Source organism: Erythrolamprus reginae, chromosome 1, assembly GCF_031021105.1.
Source record: "Erythrolamprus reginae isolate rEryReg1 chromosome 1, rEryReg1.hap1, whole genome shotgun sequence".
Lineage (NCBI taxonomy): Eukaryota > Metazoa > Chordata > Lepidosauria > Squamata > Dipsadidae > Erythrolamprus > Erythrolamprus reginae.
This window is the reverse complement of record NC_091950.1, coordinates 11,206,777-11,228,772: the sequence shown is the minus strand read 5'-3', so window position 1 is coordinate 11,228,772 and position 21,996 is coordinate 11,206,777. Positions and strand designations below refer to the sequence as shown.

Here is a 21,996-nt window from a genome sequence, read left to right as displayed (position 1 = left end):
GCAGCAATAATAATAATTACTTATTATGCAGGTTGCATTTGCAACGAACATTATTTTAGAGTTTAGTCCTTCTATGTAAACGATACCAAGCATCTAATAAACCTCATCCCCTAAGCAATTTCGCTTTTTAATTAAAAAGGAGCCTTCAATAATTCGAAATATTAAATATTTAACAGAGATAATGAATATTTAATGCGCATAATACTTTATGAAAGGCTTTTCTATTCAACCTAACTCAACATTATCCAGCCCCGGAACTAGCGATGTCAGCTCTTTTTTCCCCAACGGAGTATTTGAAGGAAGGACAAACGACGCGACATCAACAGGCAGGCTGGGCGCTGGTTAAAAGACGCAAAAACTGAGCGACGGCTAGGGCTGGGATGATCCTTGACTAACCGTCCGGCAGACCAATAGGATGCACCTTCTGCTCCGATTCGACGCGCGATAGCCAATATTAGCGAAGGAGGCGGAACGAGTGGGAAAATCCGGGAAGTGGCGGTGTTTGGAGAGAGTTTCACAGCGATTGGGAACAACCGCGAAGGGGCAAAATGTCGGAAAGGAAAGTGCTAAACGTGAGTGAAAGGAAAGAGGCGGGAAAATATGGATTGGGCGGTTGGGGGCCGGGGGGGCGGTTAGGATGGGGTGGCGGTCTACATTGCAGGGTTGTTGTAAAGATGCAGGGTCTCCTGCTTCAGGGGATAGGCAAAGATGGCTATTCAACTCCCAGAATTCCTGAGCCAATCATGCTAGCTCAGGAATTCTGGGAGTTGAAGTCCACATGTCATAGAAGAGCCAACTTTGCCTACCCCTAGACTAGATGACTTTTAGATTCCTTCCAACTCTGTTAAATCTGCTGGGATCCACTGGGGTCTTGGGCCTGCCTAAGCTGTTGATATTAATCAGTTTTTTTGTCTCTTTTTTTCAAAGTTTTTTGAAATTGAAAGTTGGGACTTAATGTATTTTTTTGCCTTTTTTATTCACTATCTTGTTTTCTTTTGGCTGATTTTTCCCCCTTTTGGAATTCTTTTGGTTTTCCAATCTTTTAAATAAAATGGAAAGAAAAAAAGACAAAAAATTTGCAATTTCAATTCAATTTTTTATTTATTTTTTTATTTTGGGGGAGTTCTAGGTTTTGGTCCATCTAAGATTGATATTAAAGCTATTGATGTTAATAAGCGATCAATTATTTCTTTGTTCTCCTTTCAATATTTTTAATTCAAAATTGAGAGGCTAGTATGTGCTTTTGTCTTTTGTTGTATTTTTAATACACATTTTTAATGTTTTTGTCTTGTTTTGTTTTGTCTATTTGATTTTTTTTCTTTTGGAGTTCATGTTCTAATCTTTTGAATAAAATAAAATTTAAAGAAAAAAACCCAAAATTTGTAATTTCAATTCTATTTTTTTATTTTGAGGCATTCTAGAAATAACTGCCTTCTAGGTTTCCATCCATCTAGGATTGATATTAAGGCTATTGATATTAATAAAGGATCAATTATTTCTTTGTCTCCTTTCAATAATTGAAAATTGGGAGGCTAATATGTGCTTTTGCCTTTTGTTGTTTTTTAAATTCACCTTTTTAATGCTTTTGTCTTGTTTGGATACTTTGATTTTTTTTTCTTTTGGAGGATTGATTGATTTGATTTGATTTGATTTGTAGGCTGCCGAACTCCTTACTGACTCTAGCTGGTGAATAGCAATATGAAAACATTCATCCATTCAACCGGGACAAGATGGAACCGTTCACTGATGGAATAATGTATTTTAATATTTTGACTAAAATGAAATGTAAAGAAAAAACACACAAAAAAAGTAATTTCAATTCTATTTTTTTCTTTTGGGCATTCTAGAAATACTACCCTCCAGATTTCGATCCATCTAAAATCCCTAAGCTTAAACTTCCCAAGGACAGGCAATATGTGGTTCGGCTTATGGCTCCCTTTAACATGCGGTAAGAGATGCTTAAGTTCTGTTTCTCTTGGGAATATTCAGTTTCTGAAATGTATTAAATGTGTGGTGATTTTCTTGGAAATAACAAAGGACAAACTTGGAAAAATGTGCCAATACTGAAGAAAAGGACATAAGGGTGAAAAAATGTTAATGTTAATAATTTATAACTTTGATTTACAAAAGAACATTCAAGAGCAAAAGCAAGGAAATTATATTTATTTTCCAGGCAAGCTGAGAAATTCTATTTACAGTGTTCCCTCGATTTTCGCAGGGGATGTGTTCCGAGACTGCCCGTGAAAGTCGAATTTCCACGATGTTAGAGATGCGGAAGTAAATACAGTGATCCCTCGATTATCGTGAGGGTTCCGTTCCAAGACCCCTCGCGATAATCGATTTTTCGCGATGTAGGGTTGCGGAAGTAAAAACACCATCTGCGCATGCGCGCCCTTTTTCCATGGCCGCGCATGCGCAGATGGTGGAGTTTGCGTGGGCGGTGGGGAAACCCCGATCTTCGTCTGCTCGCTGCTGCTGTGGCCGCCCAGCAGCTGATCTGCTCGGTGGCAGCAGCGAGGAGCCGAATCGGGCTTTCCCCTTTGCGTGGGCGGCGGGGAAACCCCGATCTTCGTCTGCTCGCTGCTGCTGCGGCCGCCCAGCAGCTGATCTGCTCGGCAGCGCAGCAGCAGCGAGCAGACGAAGATCGGGGTTTCCCCGCCGCCCACGCAAAGGGGAAACCCCGGCTCCTCGCTGATGCCCCCGCTTGCCCGCCCGCCCGCCGCCCGCCAGCAAGAGGGGGAGAGATAGAGAAAGAGAGAGAAGGAAAGAAAGAGATGAGAGAGGGAGGAAGAGAGTGTGAGAGAGGAAGAAGCAAGATAGAGAAAGAGAGAGAGAAAGAAAGATGAGAAAGGAAGGAAGAGAGTGACGTCATCGGGTGGGGAAAATCGCGATATAGCGTTTCACGAAGATCGAGATAGCGAAAATCGAGGGATCACTGTACACCATTTTTGGCTATGAACAGTATCACAACCTATCCCTTAACACTTTAAACCCCTAAATTACCATTTCCCATTCCCTTAACACCTCTTTACTCACCATTATTACTGGTACTCACCGTTGAATAAGACACAGTGATCCTGATATAAACATATTTATTAACAATAATTATTTTTTTTCCGATAACAACGCTGATTGGCTGAGATTTCAGCCAATCAGCAATGGCAGACGAACGTTTGGCGATGATGGATAATGTCATCGGGCGAGAAAAACCGTGGTATAGAAAAAAACCAGTGAAGTATTTTTTAATTAATATATTTTTTAAAACCTTGGTATAGGCTATTCGCGAAGTTGGAACCCGTGAAAATCGAGGGAACACTATTTATTTATTTTATTTGTCAAGTACGTATTGGTAATGTACATAGATATAACATTGTTTATCTACATAAGATGGGTACTGTTAAGAGGGAACAATTGGACAGGGATGGTAGGCACTCTGGTGGGCTTATGCATGCCCCCTTACTGACCTCTTAAGAATTGGAAAGTCTAAGAGTAAAGATTTGGGGGTTAGGTGTTGATTTTTATTTATTTATTTATTTTATTTATTTATTTATTTATTTATTTTATTTTATTTTATTTATTTTATTTATTTTATTTATTTTATTTATTTTATTTATTTATTTATTTGTTTGTTTGTTTGTTTGTTTATTTATTTATTTATTTATTTATTTGATTTGATTTGATTTGATTTTGATTTTGATTTTGATTTTGATTTTGATTTGAATGCCACCCCTCTCCGTAGACTCGGGCCGGCTCACAACAATAACAAGAACAATGTAAAAACAAATCTAATAATTTAAAAAACATTAAAAACCCCATTATTAAAAGCAAACACACACACAAACATTCCATGTATAAACTGTATAGGCCTGGGGGAGATGTGTCAGTTCCCCCATGCCTGATGGCAGAGATGGGTCTTAAGAACTTTACGAAAGGCAAGGAGGGTGGGGGCAGTTCTAATCTCCGGGGGGAGCTGGTTCCAGAGGGTCGGGGCCGCCACAGAGAAGGCTCTTCTCCTGGGTCCCGCCAAACGACATTGTTTAGTCGATGGGACCCGGAGAAGGCCAACTCTGTGGGACCTAACCAGTCGCTGGGATTCGTGCGGTAGAAGGCGGTCCCGGAGGTATGATACTACAGAGTCAGGTAATGAGTTCCATGCATCAACTACTCGGATATTAAAGTCCTATTTCCTGGAGTTGAGTTCGGAACGGTTTTCTTTGAGTTTGTATCTGTTGTGTGCTCGTATATTGTTGTGGTTGAAACTGAAGTAGTCGATGACAGGTGGGTCATTATAGCAGATGATTTTATGAGCTATGATTAGGTTGTGCCAAAGGCGACATAGTTCTAAGCTTTGTAAGCCCAGGATTTCAAGTCTGGTTGCGTAAGGCAGTGATTTTCAACCTTTTTTGAGCCGCGGCACATTTTTTACATTTACGAAACCCTGGGGCACATCGAGCCGGGGGGGGGGGGGGGGTAAAAAAAAGTTTGGACAAAAAAATTATCTCTCTCTCTCTTCCTCCCCTTCACTCTATTTCTTTCTCCCTCCCTCTTTCTCTCCCTTCCTTCCTCTTTCTTTCTCTCTCTCTCCATCCCTCTTTCTTTCTCTTCCTTCCTCTCTTTTTTGCTCTTTTTCTCTCTCCCTCCCTACCTCCCTCTATGTCTTTCTCCCTCTCTCCTTCCCTCCCTCTTTCTATCTCTCTCTTGCTTTCTTGCTTTCTCTCTCTTGCTCTCTCTCTTTCTTTCTCTTGTTTTCTCTCTCTTGCTTTCTTTTTCTCTCTCTTGTTCTCTTTCTCTCTCTTTCTTTCTCTCTCTCTTGTTCTCTTTCTCTCTCTTTTTTCTCTCTCTCTTGCTTTCTTTCTCTCTCTCTTTCTTTCTTTCTCTCTGAGCTTCGCGGCACACCTGACCATGTCTCGCGGCACACTAGTGTGCCACGGCACACTGGTTGAAAAACACTGGCGTAAGGTATTTCCGTTGGGGTTAAAGGAATGGCAGACTCTTCTCATAAAGTATCTCTGGACACTTTCTTGTCTGATTTGGGAGTTGAAGTCTACCCATATTAAAGCTACCAAGGTTGGAAATAGTGAAATAAAAGAATGTTGCAGATATCTGGACTCTGGGGTTAAAGCTGCTGCCTGATAGGAAGTAAAACATATTGGCCATGTTTGCATATTGTACTAAGCCGTGATAGTTAAACCCAGCTATTGTTGAGTCTGATTCGTCAAGCTGTTTGACTAAGAGATAGCTGGCTTCTATACAAAAGAGTAATTGTGGTTAGTTCTTGTGGATGCTGTCAAAGTCCCTGATGAAGACGATGTCTTCAAAGGGGCTAAGAGCAACCCAGCCGTGTGGGATCACTCACAAACGCGAATCCTAGAAAGAAGACTTGGACACATTCTCTCTCTGGGTGAAGTGACACAGTATGGAGCCATGCACCTCTTTTTATTTGGGAGCATAAGCAAAATGGGGATAATTACACGTACATGTCAAGTGATACACAAACATCCAATAACATAACTTCAAACATGACATATCTTTGAGTTCTTCCTTTCCCCCAGATATCACAAACCAATTTCCTAGAAACACTTCCTCAGAGCAAATGTTTCTCACACCTAATTTCTCTGAAGCCTTCTGCCTATCTCAACTTAATCTTCCTTAATCACCCTCTCGTCCTGTGTTTGCTTCAGGCAATGTAAATCTCCCCCTTTGATCATATAACTTCCTGTCTGGAGTGATGTAAACTTGCTTATCAGTGAGATGTTTATTGAGACGTTTATGGTCAGTCGTTTCTCTGTTGTAATTCACCAGTAATACAGACTAGGCAAGTTAGTACCGTCCTATTCTGGCTATAATAGAACCAGGGTAAGCAGAGCATTTTTATGCTAGAGGTCCAGATATATATAATATGATATAATCCTATTCTAACATTCATGCTATACTGCAGCAAGTTCTTGTTTTTGAATTGATGTGTAAATCATGATTGTCTTAACTCTGAGCGCATGAGTGTTTCAGCTTTTCTTTTAGAATTCTGTCCACAGGGTAGTCCTCGACTTACAACGGTTCATTTAGTAACTATTCGAAGTTACAGCAAAACCAAGAAAAGTGACTTAGACTATTTGTCACACGTCCATTGCAACATCTTTCTGGTCTTGTGGTCAAAATTCCGATACTTGACTGCTGACTCATATTTTAAGGGTCGCAGTGTCCCGAGCTCATGTGATTCCTGACAAAGCAAAGTCAATGGGGAAGCTAGATTCCCTTAACAGCCATGTTACTGTTGTGGTTGGCTCTGGCCCAGCTCCTGCCCCAGGGAATGGGGAGGTGGATGCAGGGGAAAATTCAACATGTCACAGGCCTGTGTTATTGCCGACAGAATCAGTTCAGAGTTTAGTTTCCTCGGACGAAGAAGAAGGTGGGAGTGACTCGGCAGAGGAGGGTTTGGCCCACAGCCCATGGGGGCAGTCAATCTCCCTTGGCTTCCCTTGATTCAGATGATGACGTTTTGGACCCACGCAAGTGCAGAATTATGCGTAGAAGAGACCAAGTAAGAACATATTACAGGAAATAAGGGAGGCCACCTGTGTTTGGGTGGGGCTCCAGTAATTAGGGCTGCTGCTATAAATAGCAGCGTGTGGGTTTGGCCATTGTGGAAGAGTATCTGATCGGAGTTCGTCAGGAATCTTGTGTTGCTGGACTTTGTTGCTTTTTCACGCCTTGGAAAACAAAGCAGAGCAATGTGTGTGTGTGTCTCACTTCGTTGGAAGAAGAAGGGGTGTGAAGTTTCTTCACAGCTGCTAGCTAAGTATTTAATGACTGCTTAAGGGGAATTGTACAGACTACCAGGTTGTTTTGGGGCGAGTGCTCTTTGCAATACAAAAAGAGTGCTTGGTTTATGTTTAATTTTGTGATAAAGAGCATTGTTTTGAATTTTCAAACGTGTGTGTGTCTGGAATTTGTACCCTTGAATTTTCGGGAGGCTCCTATCAGAGAGCCCGGCAGAACAGTTACTAGCTTAACTGCAGTGATTAAATTAGCAACTGGGGCAAAGCTCACTTAACAACTGCTCCATTTAGCAACATAGATTTTGGGTTCAGTTGTGAGTCAAGGTCTGCCTATATACAAAAGCAGAATTGAGACATCTCCCCCAGGCTTATAGAGTTTATCTATGGTAGGCTTGTGTTGTATTTTTTTAAGTGACGGGTTTTTAGATACTTTCTTTTAATATTAGATTTGTTACATTGTATATTGTTATTATTATTGTTGTGAGTCGCCCCAGTCTGCGGAGAGGGGCGGCATACAAATCTAATAAATAAAAATAATACTAATAAATAAACAAAATAGATTGAGGTGAAGAACTTTAAATGGGAAACAATTCAGTAAAAGCTGCAGAATGCAGAATAGGATAGAACAGAATAGAATACTGGAACGAATAGGTTAGGTTAGATAAGATTAGAATAGAATAGAATAGAACAGTGATGACGAACCTCTGGCACAGGTGCCACAGGTGGCACGCGGAGCCAAAACTGCTGGCACGCCAGCTGTTGCCCCAGCTCAGCTCCAACATGCATATCTATGCCGGCCAGCTGATTTTTGGCTCTCACAGAGGCTCTGGGAGGGCGTTTTTGGCTTCCAGAGAGCCTCCAGGGAAGCCTTTGGAGCCAGGGGGAGGGTAAAACATGAGCCTACTGGGCCCACCAGAAGTTGGGAAATAGGCTGTTTCTGGCCTTCAGAGGGCCTCTGGGGGGTGGGGGAAGCTGTTTTTGCACTCCCCAGGCATTGAATTATGGGTGTGGGCAGTCAAGCGTGAACAATAGCACACTTGTACGGTCTTTTGGCACTTGAGGAAAAAAAGGTTCGCCATCACTGGACTAGAGTATAGAATAGAATAGAATTCCCTATTGTCTTTGGTGCACATGCTCTCAGTGTACATAAAAGAAAATATACATTTGTCAAGAATCATGAGGTCCAATGCTTAATGATTGTCATAGGGTACAAATAAGCAATCAGGAAACAATATTAATATAAATCATAAGAATACAAGCAACAAGTTACTGTCATAAGTGGAAGAAGATGGGTGATAGGAACAATGGGGAGACTAATAGTAATATTAACACAGCCCTATTGAATAGTTTGACAGTGTTGAAGGAATTATTATATGCACAGGTCATAATTTTTTCTAATAATTCATCTTCAGTTTGGTATGTTTTCACTTTTCCATTGTTGTGCAAAAATTAATCTCGCCGCTGGTATTATGTGCAGAATTAAATAAATTTGACATCTTTCGTATCTTTCATGAGTTTGTTATTCCCGGTAGAAATAGTTCCGGTTTTCTTTCGATTTTCTTTTCTATACTGGATACTAAAAATGGCATTTCATGAGATCTTTTCAATCTTGTAGGTGCAAGACGTGCGGGGAATACATTTACAAGGGCAAAAAATTCAACGCCCGGAAAGAGACGGTTCAGAATGAATCTTATTTGGGACTTCCCATCTTTCGGTTTTACATCAAATGCACACGCTGCCTGGCGGAAATCACGTTCAAGGTAAAACATCTGTTGGCTTGTCTCGGTTAGCTAAGCTATGAAACCTTCAACAACACCGAGCAGAGAATTTTAACAGAGCCTGGATGTGTGATAAAGCCAAGACACAGACTTACCGTAGTTAAATAAGTAACAAATACTAGATAAATGGTCAAAGCAATGGAAACTGCAGTTTAATGTTTCCAAATGTAAAATAATGCACTTGGGGAAAAGGAATCCTCAATCTGAGTATTGCATTGGCAGTTCTGTGTTAGCAAAAACTTCAGAAGAGAAGGATTTAGGGGCAGTGATTTCTGACAGTCTCAAAATGGGTGAGCAGTGTGGTTGGGCGGTAGGAAAAGCAAGTAGGATGCTTGGCTGCATAGCTAGAGGTATAACAAGCAGGAAGAGGGAGATTGTGATCCCCTTATATAGAGCATTGGTGAGACCACATTTGGAATACTGTGTTCAGTTCTGGGGACCTCACCTACAAAAAGATATTGACAAAATTGAACAGGTCCAAAGACGGGCTACAAGAATGGTGGAAGGTCTTAAGCATAAAACGTATCAGGAAAGACTTAATGACCTCAATCTGTATAGTCTGGAGGACAGAAGGAAAGGGGGGGACATGATCGAAACATTTAAATATGTTAAAGGATAAAATAAGGTTCAGGAGGGAAGTGTTTTTAATAGGAAAGTGAAGACAAGAACAAGGGGACACAATCTGAAGTTAGTTGGGGGAAAGATCAGAAGCAACGTGAGAAAATATTATTTTACTGAAAGAGTAGTAGATCCTTGGAACAAACTTCCAGCAGACGTGGTTGGTAAATCCACAGGAACTGAATTTAAACATGCCTGGGATAAACATATATCCATCCTAAGATAAAATACAGGAAATAGTATAAAGGCAGACTAGATGGACCATGAGGTCTTTTTCTGCCATCAGTCTTCTATGTTTCTATGTTTGTATTGCAGAAATTGTGTTACTAGTATACGTTTGCCCAGGGGTGCTTTTGAACCGACGTGTGTGTGGGTCTTTATTTCTGATAATTGATCCAGCTGAGCAGAACACCTGTAATCACCGTTCCCTGTCGGCTGCTCGCCCGCGCGCCCGAAAATACCCCCCCGTGCGCCCTTTTCCATGGGCGCGCAGTCCCCATTCCCCTGCCATCCCGCGGGGGGGCGGGGGCGGCGAGGCGCCGGCAGCAGAAGGGAAGGGAGCCGCGGCTGCCCCTGCCTCCCCACGGTGCCTCCGGCCCCCTCGGCCTTTCCGCGCTGCCCACTGCCCGCCCGATCTGCCCCCTCTGCTCCTCCGCCACCTCCTGCCTTTCAGCGCAGCTCCTCCCACACCCGGAACGCACGCCATGTCCATCTCACCTTTGCCGAGAGCACTTTTGTCCCTGGCTCTCAGCAAGGGGGGCAGCCGTTCTCTCAGCGGAGGCCGGCGAAGGTGATATTCAATGTCGGGGGCGCGCGGGCGGTTGCGCGCGCTCCCTATCTCCCTGCTAGCCCACTCGGAATATTCAAAATAAGAAAAACCTTCGCCGGCAAAGGCTTTTCTTATTTTGAATATTCCGAGTGGGCTAGCAGGGGGATAGGGAGCGCGCGCAACCGCCCGCGCGCCCCCGACATTGAATATCACCTTTGCCGGCCTCCGCTGAGAGAACGCCTGCCCCGTCTCTCCTGCAACCCCCTTGCTGAGAGCCCGGGACGAAAGTGCTCTCGGCAAAGGTGAGACAGGCAGGGCGTGCGCGCGTCACCGCTGAAAAGAACGGAGAGAGAACGAGAGTGAGTGAGAGCAACAGACAGCAAGATAGAGAGAAAGTGAGAAAGAGAGAGAGAGAAAAAGGGGGACAAAGAGATAGCAAGAGAGAGAGAACAAGAGAGAGAAAGAGTGAGAAAGAAAACAAGAGAGAAAGAGTGAGAGAGAGAGAAAGCAAGAGAGAGAGAGAAAACAGAGAGAAAGTGAGAAGAAGAGAGAGAAAGAGGGGGAGAGAGAGAGAAAGAGAGAGAGATGAGAGAGGAAGGAAGAGAGTGAGAGAGAGGAAGAAAGCAAGAAAGAGAGAGACAGAGAAAACAAGAGAGAGAGAAGAGTGGAAGGAAGAGATAGAGAGAAATAATAGAAAAAAGGAGAGAAAAGAGAAATGAGAAAATGATTGAGGCAGAGAATGACAGGAAAGAGAGAGAAACAGAAAGAGAAGTGACTCTTGATTTAAAGCATATGGTAAAAGCACTTAAATAATAACAGAGAAAACCCCCCCAGCCCTCACCTGTTTTTATTAATAGTTATGTTTTTGGTTTTGCTGGTTGATTTAGTTTTAATAGTAATGGATTTTGGTTTTTTTTAATTATTAATTTCTTTTAATAAAAAAGAAGGGATTTTTTTCTTATTTATTTATTTATTTGTTTGTTTGTTTGTTTGTTTATTTATTTATTTATTATTCTATGCCGCCCAGTCCCAAAGGGACTGTCGCTCAGACACTATACTTTTCCGCCCACATTGAAAAAAAATTAGAGGGTACATTGCCTGTAACCTCATGTTACCTCCAAAGTCAAGCTAGCTGCCTGCTATTCTGTGCACGGCCCATAGGGATGTTTTTGCAAGATGTTTGTTGCTCTCAGGTGTAAACGTTGTGACTCAACTGGTCCCTTCAACCCGTTTCTCTCTTTGTCCTGGTCTCTTTACAGACAGATCCTGAAAACACAGATTATGCCATGGAGCACGGAGCCACCCGAAACTTCCAAGCCGAGAAACTGTTGGAAGAAGAAGAAAAACGCCTGCAGAAGGAAAGAGAAGACGAAGAGTTGAATAATCCCATGAAGGTGGGTTAACTGATCTTTTGCTTGGAAAGGAAAACAATTTATTGTACTTTCCCCCCCCTAAATAGACTGTAGTTGTAGTTAAAATGATGGAGACTCTACTCAAAAAGAGGATAAATCAGCACCTAAAAAACAATAACTTATTGGACCCAAACCAGCATGGCTTTACTGAGGGCAAATCATGTCAGACTAATCTCATTGATTTCTTTGACTATGTCACAAAGGTGTTGGATGAAGGTGGTGCCGTGGATACAGTGATCCCCCGGTTATTGCGTCCCCGACCATTGCGAACAGGGTAATTCGCGATTTTTCAACCCGGAAGTCAAAATACCATCTACGCATGCGTGCCCTTTTTTTCTATGGGCACGCATGCGTAGATGGCAACCGGGAGATCAGCTGCTGGGCGGCTTCCCTGGGTCTTCCCCCTCTTGCTGGCATCAGCGAGGAGTTTCCCCACCGCCCACGCAAACTCCTCGCTGCCGCTCGCCCGCCCTTCGCCTGCCCACGCCGTTCGCTCCCCCTCTTGCTGGCGGGAGGGCGAGAAGCCCTCCCCAGCACCCGCTCGCCCGCCCTTCGCCCTGGCGGAGAAATTCCAGCCCCCACCTGGTCCTGCCCGATCCTCCTCCCTGAGGCAGCTCGCCCTCCCATGGCCGCTTCCTCCACCCTCCATCGCAAGCCCTCGCCACCGCAGCCAACGCGCGCTGCGATCTTCAAGCCCGGCTCCTTTCGGCCCAGCATCCCGGGCCAAGCAGCTGCCTTCCGTGACTGAGCCTGGCTGGCCCGGAAGATCGTAGTGCGCGTTGGCTGCAGCGGCGAGCGAAGTCAAGCCGGCAGCAATGTCGCCGCCGCTGCAGCCAACGCGCGCTACGATCTTCCGGGCCAGCCAGGCTCAGCGGATCAAGCCCGGCTCCTCTCGGCCCAGCATCCCGGGCCAAGCGGCTGCCTTCCGTGACTGAGACTGGCTGGCCCGGAAGATCGTAGCGCGCGTTGGCTGCAGCGGCGGCGACATTGCTGCCGGCTTGGCTTCGCTCGCTCGCTCGCCGCTGAGGAGCCGAAGATTGGGGGCGGCGCGGCTCTTTTAAAACATCGCCGCTGACATGGGGGGCTTGCTAGCACCCCCCCAACCCCGGGTTGGGGGTTCGGGGGGGTGCTAGCGAGCCCCCAATGTCGGCGGCGATGTTTTAAAAGAGCCGCGCCGCCCCCCAATCTTCGGCTCCTCGCTAGCGCTGCGGAAGTTTAAAACACCATCTGCACATGCGCAGATGGTGTTTTTACTTCCGCAGCGCTACTTCGCGAAAACCCGCTTGTTGCGGGGGGTCCTGGAACGGAACCCTCGCAACGAGCGGGGGATCACTGTATTGCCTATCTGGACTTCAGCAAAGCCTTTGATACGGTTCCACATAAAGAGCTGATAGATAAATTAGTGAAGATTGGACTTAATCCCTGGATAGTTCAGTGGATTTCAAGCTGCCTGAAGCATAGACATCAGAGAGTTATTGTTAATGGCGAGTACTGTGAGCAGAGACAGGTTACAAGCGGTGTGCCACAAGGGTCTGTTCTGGGTCCTATTCTTTTTAATATGTTTGTGAGTGACATAGGGGAAGGTTTGGTAGGGAAGGTTTGCCTATTTGCCGATGACTCTAAAGTGTGCAATAGGGTTGATATTCCTGGAAGCGTCTGTAATATGGTAAATGATTTAACTTTACTAGATAAATGGTAAAAGCAATGGAAACTGCATTTTAATGTTTCCAAATGTAAAATAGTAGTCGGGTGGTAGGAAAAGCAAGTAGGATGCTTGGCTGCATAGCTAGAGATATAACAAGCAGAAAGAGGGAGATTGTGATCCCGCTGTATAGAGCGCTGGTGAGACCACATTTGGAATACTGTGTTCAGTTCTGGAGACCTCACCTACAAAAAGATATTGACAAAATTGAACGGGTCCGAAGATGGACTATAAGAATGGTGGAAGGTCTTAAGTATAAAACGTATCAGGAAAGACTTCATGAACTCAATCTGTATAATCTGGAGGACAGAAGGAAAAGGGGGGACATGATCGAAACATTTAAATATGTCAAAGGGTTAAATAAGGTTCAGGAGGGAAGTGTTTTTAATAGGAAAGTGAACACAAGAACAAGGGGACACAATCTTGAAGTTAGTTGGGGGAAAGATCAAAAGCAACATGAGAAAATATTATTTCACTGAAAGAGTAGTAGATCCTTGGAACAAACTTCCAGCAGACATGGTTGGTAAACCCACAGTAACTGAATTTGAACATGCCTGGGATAAACATAGATCCGTCCTAAGATAAAAATACAGGAAATAGTATAAGGGCAGACTAGATGGACCATGAGGTCTTTTTCTGCCATCAATCTTCTATGTTTCTCCAGCCAGCTATGCTATGCTGTGCTGGCTGGAGAATTCTGGGAGTTGAAGTCCACAAGTCTTAAAAGCGGCCAGGTTTGAAGACCTCTGCCTTACACAGTGGTTGTTACAATGGAATAGTCATGTAAAACAAACCAGCATAAAACCAGAGAGATATCAGGAAGAGGCTCTAAGCTCCAAGAAAGAAAGACGCTGCTGACTTCCTCTTATTGCTGTCTGAAGCACCAGCTCTTAAAACAGTAGTGTGCTAATTCCTTTAATCACACATTGCTGGCTTAGCTTATATATTGTAAAACCCAACTGGTTAATTATATCGTACTAATACCGTCTCCTGGTGATAGGCCACTACTGATTCTCATTCTCCTTTCTGAAAGAGCAAGACCAGGAGAAAAGAGGAAAATAAACACCAAAAATAAGTAGTGTATTTTTCAGAGTATAAGACTCACCGGAGTATAAGAAGCACCTTAGTTTTTGGGGAGGAAAATAGGGAAAAGAATCTGCTTACAAGGTATTCATCTGGCCAGCGTCCTTAGTCTGGTCAGCTTCAGCACATTATTTTATCCCCTAGTTAGGACTTTAAAAAAAACCTTATTCAGACAGAGTAACAATGAAAGAGCTTGCAAGCCAGTAAGAGCTGGGAAAAATCATTAGCACCTGGTTAGGTCTGGAAAGAAACATTCGGAGCAATTTAGAGCGATGAAAAAAACCCTGCAAAGACTCAGAGCTTGGAAAACATTCTTTGCAGAGAGTAACAATGAAAGAACCTGCAAGGTAAGAGCTGGGAAGATTGTTAGCACCTAGTTAGGGCTCAGGAAAAAAAGCTTCGAAAATAGCTATATTCAGAGTATAAGATGCACCTGAATTTTCAACCTCTTTTAGGGGGGAAAAGGTGGCTCTCATACTGTAGAAAATACAGTAATTGTCCCACTTTGCTTTTATTTTTTTGTCTCTTGTTCTCACCCCAAATGTGGATTTCTCAAAGGCAACTGGATTTTCCTGGATTTTTTCTTCCTCTTTGGAAAGATTTTTCTTCCTCTTTGGAAAGATTTTCTTCCTCTTTGGAAAGATTTTGCTTCTCATCATAACTATTAGTTGTAACTAACTAATTCAAAGTGTTGGTCATCACCTATAAAGCCCTTCATGGCACTGGACCAGGGTATCTACGAGACCGCCTTCTGCCGCATGAATCCCAGCGACCGGTTAGGTCCCACAGAGTTGGCCTTCTCCGGGTACCAACTCCCCCCGGAGATTAGAATTGCCCCCACCGTCCTTGCCTTTTGTAAGCTCCTTAAAACCCACCTCTGCCGTCAGGCATGGGGGAACTGAGATACTCTTTCCCCCTAGGCCTTCACAATTTACGCATGGTATGTTTGTTTGTATGTATATTTAGTTTTACAATAAGGGGTTTTTAGTTGTTTTAATATTGGATTTATATGATGTTTTTTATTTTATTTTTTCCAATTTTTTTAATTGAATTTTTAAAAAAAGACAAATAAGGACATACAACAATAAACATTTAAGGAGCTACCATTGCTCCTCTTGTCGTAGAAGTCTAACTAATACAAAAATGTAAAAAATCCTAACTACAAACAGAAAAAACAAGAGAAGAAAGTTATTAGTAATACTATTCTATATTGTGGTTAATTATTAATACCATTTTTAAAATTCCACCAATCGTATACTTTATCCCATATTTTATAATATTTTGTTTCAGTTTGATTATTTAAACGTTTAGTCATCATATCTAATTCTGCACATTCTATAATTTTTTAAAATACTTCAGTATCTTTTGGTATTGTATTTTCTTTCCATTTCTGTGCAAATACTATTCGTGCCGCAACCAATATATGTATTATTAGATAATAAATTTCTTTTTTACACTTTGTATTTGATGTTTTTTATTACTGTTGTTAGCTGCCCCGAGTCTACAGAGAGGGGCGGCATACAAATCCAATAAATAAATAAATAAACACATTTTCTGTTTTTTTTTTTTTTTTTAATCTTTCCAGGTTTTGGAGAACAGGACTAAGGATTCCAAACTAGAGATGGAAGTTTTGGAAAACTTGCAGGAGCTGAAAGAACTGAACCAGCGCCAGGCCAACGTGGACTTTGAATCCATGTTGCACCAGTACAAAGAGTTTGAGGAACAGCAGAAACAGCGGGAGATAGAGGAAGACGAGCAGGAAATGAAGTGAGCCTCGGGAATCTTGTCCCGGGATCTGCCCTTGCTCTCTTTTTCTGTTGGGATCTTTGATGTGTCCTCGAAGACTGTCTCCCACTCGTATCCACCAGCAACTGGTACTCATTGGACTTCTGCTCTCCCAATCCAGGGAGAATCCAGAGGCTTCACAGTTGGACTAGATCAAGGGGTAGGCAAAGTTGGCTCTTCTATGACCTGTGGACTTCAACTCCCAGAATTCCTTATCTAGCATGATTGGCTCAGGAATTCTGGGAGTCGAAGTCCACAAGTCATAGAAGAGCCAACTTTGTCTACCCCTGGCTTAGCTCAGAGGTCTTCAAACCTGGCAACTTTAAGACTTATGGACTTCAACTTTAAGACTTGTGGACTTCAACTCCCAGAATTCCTTATCTAGCATGATTGGCTCAGGAATTCTGGGAGTCGAAGTCCACAAGTCATAGAAGAGCCAACTTTGTCTACCCCTGGCCTAGCTCAGAGGTCTTCAAACCTGGCAACTTTAAGACTTATGGACTTCAACTTTAAGACTTGTGGACTTCAACTCCCAGAATTCCTTATCTAGCATGATTGGCTCAGGAATTCTGGGAGTCGAAGTCCACAAGTCATAGAAGAGCCAACTTTGTCTACCCCTGGCCTAGCTCAGAGGTCTTCAAACCTGGCAACTTTAAGACTTATGGACTTCAACTTTAAGACTTGTGGACTTCAACTCCCAGAATTCCTTATCTAGCATGATTGGCTCAGGAATTCTGGGAGTTGAAGTCCACAAGTCATAGAAGAGCCAACTTTGTCTACCCATGGCCTAGCTCAGAGGTCTTCAAACTTGGCAACTTTAAGACTTGTGGACTTCAACTCCCAGAAATCCTTATCTAGCATGATTGGCTCAGGAATTCTGGGAGTTGAAGTCCACAAGTCATAGAAGAGCCAACTTTGCCTACTCCTGACTTCTTACATTGATGGTTGGACCTCTTTTGGTTCACGTGCCAAAAGGGGTGTGTGTGAATGTAGTAGCATATGTGTACATGCCCACACCCCTCCCCTGCCCCCATGCATGCGCACCCAATTCCCGCGCTGCCCCCCCGCGCAAGCACACAGGCCTTTCTGAAGCCTGGTAGGTGAAGAAAGATGCCCCAACGGGCAAACTGGAAGTTTGTGAAACCACATTCCATAGACATTCCTCTTTTTCATGACTCAAAACATAGGCAGAAGTTTTTTTGCTGCGCAGAGATCCAGCATAGGAAGTCTGTTGAGACAGATCACAGTTTCTTGGCTCTTCCATGGAACAACATTAGAAACATAGAAATATAGAAGATTGAGGGCAGAAAAAGACCTCCTGGTCCATCTAGTCTGCCCTCGTGCTATTTCGTGTATTTTATCTCAGATATGTGTTTATCCCAGGCATGTTTAAATTCAGTGACTGTGAATTTACCAACCACATCTGCTGAAAGTTTGTTCCAAGCATCTACTACTCTTTCGGCAAAATAATATTTTCTCACGTTGCTTCTGATCTTTCCCCCAACTAACCTCAGAATGTGGCCCCTTGTTCTTGTGCTCACTTTCCTATTAAAAACACTTCCCTCCTGAACCTTATTTAACCCTTTCACATATTTAAATGTTTCGATCACGTCCCCCCCTTTCCCTTCTCTCCTCCAGACTATAACTGTTTTAATTGTTTTCAGCTATTGGTTTTGAATCGTTTTAAATTGTTTTTAAGTTTTTATTAAGTTTTTAATATTACACTGTGTGTTTTGTTGAGATCCACCCACAATCCCTTGGGAGTTGGGCGGTATATAAATCCAAAAGAACAAACCGAACAAACAAATAAATAAATCTCTCCCTCCGCTTCTTTCGCACTCAGATCCATGCTGGATCAAGCCCAAAGCCGAAGGCTGCTGGAAGACTCCGATTCAGAAGAAGATCTCCCTCTGGCTCGTCCGAAACAACTTGTGAAAGGGAAACCCACCGACATCCTGCAACAGGTTTGAGAAGAGTCCTCCTGGCCCCTTCCCCCTACGCAAGGGGTTGGCTGACATCATGGAGAAAAACTGTCCCTCTTTGCAGGGTCTCTTCCTGCCTTGAGCAGTGGGGCTGGACTGGGCGATCTCCAAAGCACTGCATTTTTGGAGTATAAGACGCACTGGAGTATAAGACTCACCTTAGTTTTTGGAGAGGAAAATAGGGAAAAGAATCTGCTTACCAGATGTTCATCTAGCTTGCATCTTTAATCTGGTCAGCTTCAGCACATTATTTTATCCCCTGGTTAAGTGTTTAAAACATTTTTATTGTGAGAGAGTATCAATGAAAGAGCTTGCAAGCCACTAAGAGCTGGGAACATCATTAGCATCTGGAAAGAAACAGTCTGAGCAAGGAGAGCAATTAAGGAAAAAGCTACAAAGACAGGGTTTGGAAAACACTCCTTACTGTGAGTAACAATGAAAGAGCTTGCAAGCAGGTAAGAGGTGGGAACATCATTAGCACCTGGTTAGGGCTGGAAAGAAACATTTGAAGCAAGTTAAACCAGTGGGGGGAAAAACCTGCAAAGACTTAGGGTTTGGAAAACATTCTTGGCTGAGAGTAACAATGAAAGAGCTTGCAGGCTGATAAGAGCTAGGAACATTGTTGGCACCTGGTTAGGGCTGGAAAGAAACTTATTCAGAGCAAGTTAGAGCAATGAAAAAACCCTGCCCCAAAGAGCAATGGACAACGGCTGGTGTGCCCAGAGAGATGGCTCTATGTGCCGCTTTCGGCATGCGGGCCATAGGTTTGCCATCGCTGACCTATACAATTTGACAAATGGTTGTTTATTCTGATAGAGTTGAAAAATTCAGGCGGTTTCAGTGGACATCCAGACCTTCTACACACAAACCAGGAATTACAACCCGACATTGTTGGGTGTCACAACTGGGAAGGGGTCCTTTGAGCACAGTGGATTTTGGAGTAACCTTTGGTGTGTCATTTCCTTCCTTGTCAGGATTCAGAGCCACAACCTAAAAAGTCAAAGCTGGAAAGCTGGGAACGGAGTGTAGGAAAGCTCTCGGTGACGACACAACTGTCGGGATTGGTGACGGCAAAGAAGAAGCCCACTGCCGGGGCGGCCAATGGATCACGAAGCCAAGAGGCAACAGGTGAGGACCACAAGGCGGCTACAGGGGAGAAAGAGACAAGGGGCCTCTGGGAGGAAGGATGGAGACCAACATTTAAAAAAAACAGAATAGAATAGAATTTTTATTGGCCAAGTGTGATTGGACACACAAGGAATTTGTCTTTGGTGCAGATGCTCTCAGGGTACATAAAAGAAAAGAGACATTTGTCAGGAATCATGTGGTACAACACTTAATGATTGTCATAGGGGTCAAAAAAGCAATCAGGAAACGATCAATATTAATAAAAATCTTAAGGATACAAGCAGCAAGTTAACAGTCATAAGTGGGAGGAAATGGGTGATAGGAATGATGAGAAAAAACTAGTAGTAATAGTAGTAGTAAATAGTTTGACAGTGTTAAGGGAATTATTTGTTTAGCAGAGTGATGGCGCTCAGCATTAAACTGTTCTCGTGTCTAGTTGTCTTGGTGTGCAGTGCTCTGTAGCGATGTTTGGAGTGTAGAGGTTGAAACAGTTTGTGTCCAGGATGTGAGGGGTCCGTAAATATTTTCACGGCGCTCTTTTTGACTCTGTGTGCAGTTTACAGGTCCTCAAAGGAAGGCACTTCCTGTAGGGTGTGAACTGCTTCAGTTCCAACAGAGGGCAGAACAGCAGCTATTTAGTCAAAATGTGTAAAATAATTGGGATTGTACTTTTCAGTGCAGTCACGACTTCGAACGGCCACTAAATGAATGGCTCTAAGTTGAGGACTTCCTCCAATCAATCTGAATAAATAAAAATCCTGTAAAAAGTACCAGGATATCCCTGAACGCTAGGCTTGAGTATTGCCAACAGGACAATGTGGATGGGCCTTGTAATCCACCAGGAATTAAGCTGTGCTCCAGAGTTCGTTTTCCATTTTTTTTCCTGTGCTCCAATTGATCTATAAACGAGGCATGTGTGTTGCCTCTTTTGGCATCTCTCTCTCTCTCGAATTTTTAGCCTGGAAATATTTCTGAAATGAAAGAGGAAGTGGGATGCTTCAAAGGATGAGAAATGGATTGCAGACCAATTTTTCTCACCCTTGACAACTTTTTAAATGGGTGGACTTACTCCCAGAATTCCTTAGCCAGTATAATAGATAGATAGATAGATAGATAGATAGATAGATAGATAGATAGATAGATAGATAGATAGATGATAGATAGATGATAGATAGATAGATAGATAGATAGATAGATAGATAGATGATAGGTAGGTAGGTAGATAGATACGATAGATAGATAGATAGATAGATAGATAGATAGATAGATAGATAGATAAATGATAGGTAGGTAGATAGATACGATAGATAGATAGATAGATAGATAGATAGATGATAGATAGATGATAGATAGATAGATAGATAGATAGATAGATAGATAGATAGATAGATAGATGATAGGCAGGTAGGTAGATAGATACGATAGATAGATAGATAGATAGATAGATAGATGATAGGTAGGTAGGTAGGTAGGTAGGTAGATAGATATGATAGAGAGACAGATAGATAGATAGATAGATAGATAGATAGATAGATAGATAGATAGATGAAAGATACGACAGTAGATAAAAGATGGATAAAAGATTATAAAGATTGATGATGGCCAATCGGATGGACAAACAGATAGATAGTAAGTAGGTTTAGATACAATAATAGATAAAATATGGATGGATGCATGGGTAGGTATTACTTCTTTTGCTAGATAAATTTGGGATTTATTGTCATGCAGCCTGGCGCAAACAGCACTTGATGGTTTAATTGTGACCAGAGGCTGCTTGAGGTTGTCTGGGGGTGATTTAGAGCACTAAAAAGGGCCGGTTTGAACTGCCAGCTGGTTGTGTTACCTCTGTGCCGTGTCCTGGCTCATCCCAGTGTCTTTTCAAACTCTTGAATTGTCACCTCTTTGTCTAGGAGGCGGAGAGCAATGCAGTCTCAGCGCTTCTACAGTGACCCCGCCCAGCACAAACACGGGGGTCTCTTCCCTTTGCCTTCTGGGGGCTTACTCAGACAGCGACGACAGTAAAAGCGACTGAATTTTGGGGAGGAGGAAAAAAAAGACTGGTGGGATTGCAAGAAGGCCTCCTTCTCAGCCCCTTGTGAGAAGAGAATCATTTTTCAGTCCAGAATGAAACCTGGGATGTCCTACTGGATAAGAACCGCCACCGATCAATTTTCCCGGCAAAAGAAAAGCAAAAAGCTTTATTTTCTTTCTTCCCCAAGATGGAGTTGGTTGAGAAAGCGGTGTGTCCTTTCTCTCAAGTGCATGACTTTTCTCTCTTTTTTAAAAATCTTTTTAAAATTTATTTAAATATTTTGATTGGTGTTTTTCCCCCCGAATATAAACACACGCACACGACATAAAACAAGTGCTTTGTGATTTGTGCCCACCACCAGACGAACATTCACACCCCGCCACCAAATCGGGGGGGTGTTTCTTGTATAAAGAATTTTAACCCAAGAGCAAAATATCTATTTAGATATTATAAAGTGATTCCAATTTATTTCTTGTAGCTTGGTCTCGGATCCTACTCGCCATATATCGTCTTACCTTGTCTCATCGTCCCATCAGTTGTCGCAAATCAGTTTCATTAACCAAATTCATCCTTTTATCCATAATCTCAAATTGAATGTGACCCACCATGTACTGATACCAGTACCATGTCTTTTCTCAAGTATTTTTGGCGGCCCAGCCAAGGGATAGAAACATAGAAGACTGACGACAGAAAAAGATCTCATAGAAACATAGAAGACTGATGGCAGAAAAAGACCTCATGGTCCATCTAGTCTGCCCTTATACTATTTCCTGTATTTTTATCTTAGGATGGATATATGTTTATCACAGGCATGTTTAAATTCAGTGACTGTGGATTTACCAACCACGTCTGCTGGAAGTTTGTTCCAAGCATCTACTACTCTTTCAGTAAAATCATATTTTCTTATGTTGCTTTTGATCTTTCCCCGAAC

General features: G+C 42.8%; 1 protein-coding gene across 1 annotated transcript; it reads left to right on the top strand.

Annotated features, from left to right (window-relative positions):
- The first annotated feature begins 249 nt into the window (after positions 1 to 249).
- YJU2 (YJU2 splicing factor homolog) lies at positions 250 to 21,533 on the top strand. The gene is made up of 8 exons (XM_070744308.1): positions 250 to 572; positions 1,848 to 1,948; positions 8,392 to 8,536; positions 11,201 to 11,335; positions 15,724 to 15,905; positions 17,767 to 17,887; positions 18,880 to 19,033; positions 20,944 to 21,533. Exons 1-8 carry the CDS (start codon positions 549 to 551, stop codon positions 21,063 to 21,065), a joined length of 984 nt encoding a protein of 327 aa, XP_070600409.1. The 5' UTR covers positions 250 to 548; the 3' UTR covers positions 21,066 to 21,533.
- Positions 21,534 to 21,996: the final 463 nt, after the last annotated feature.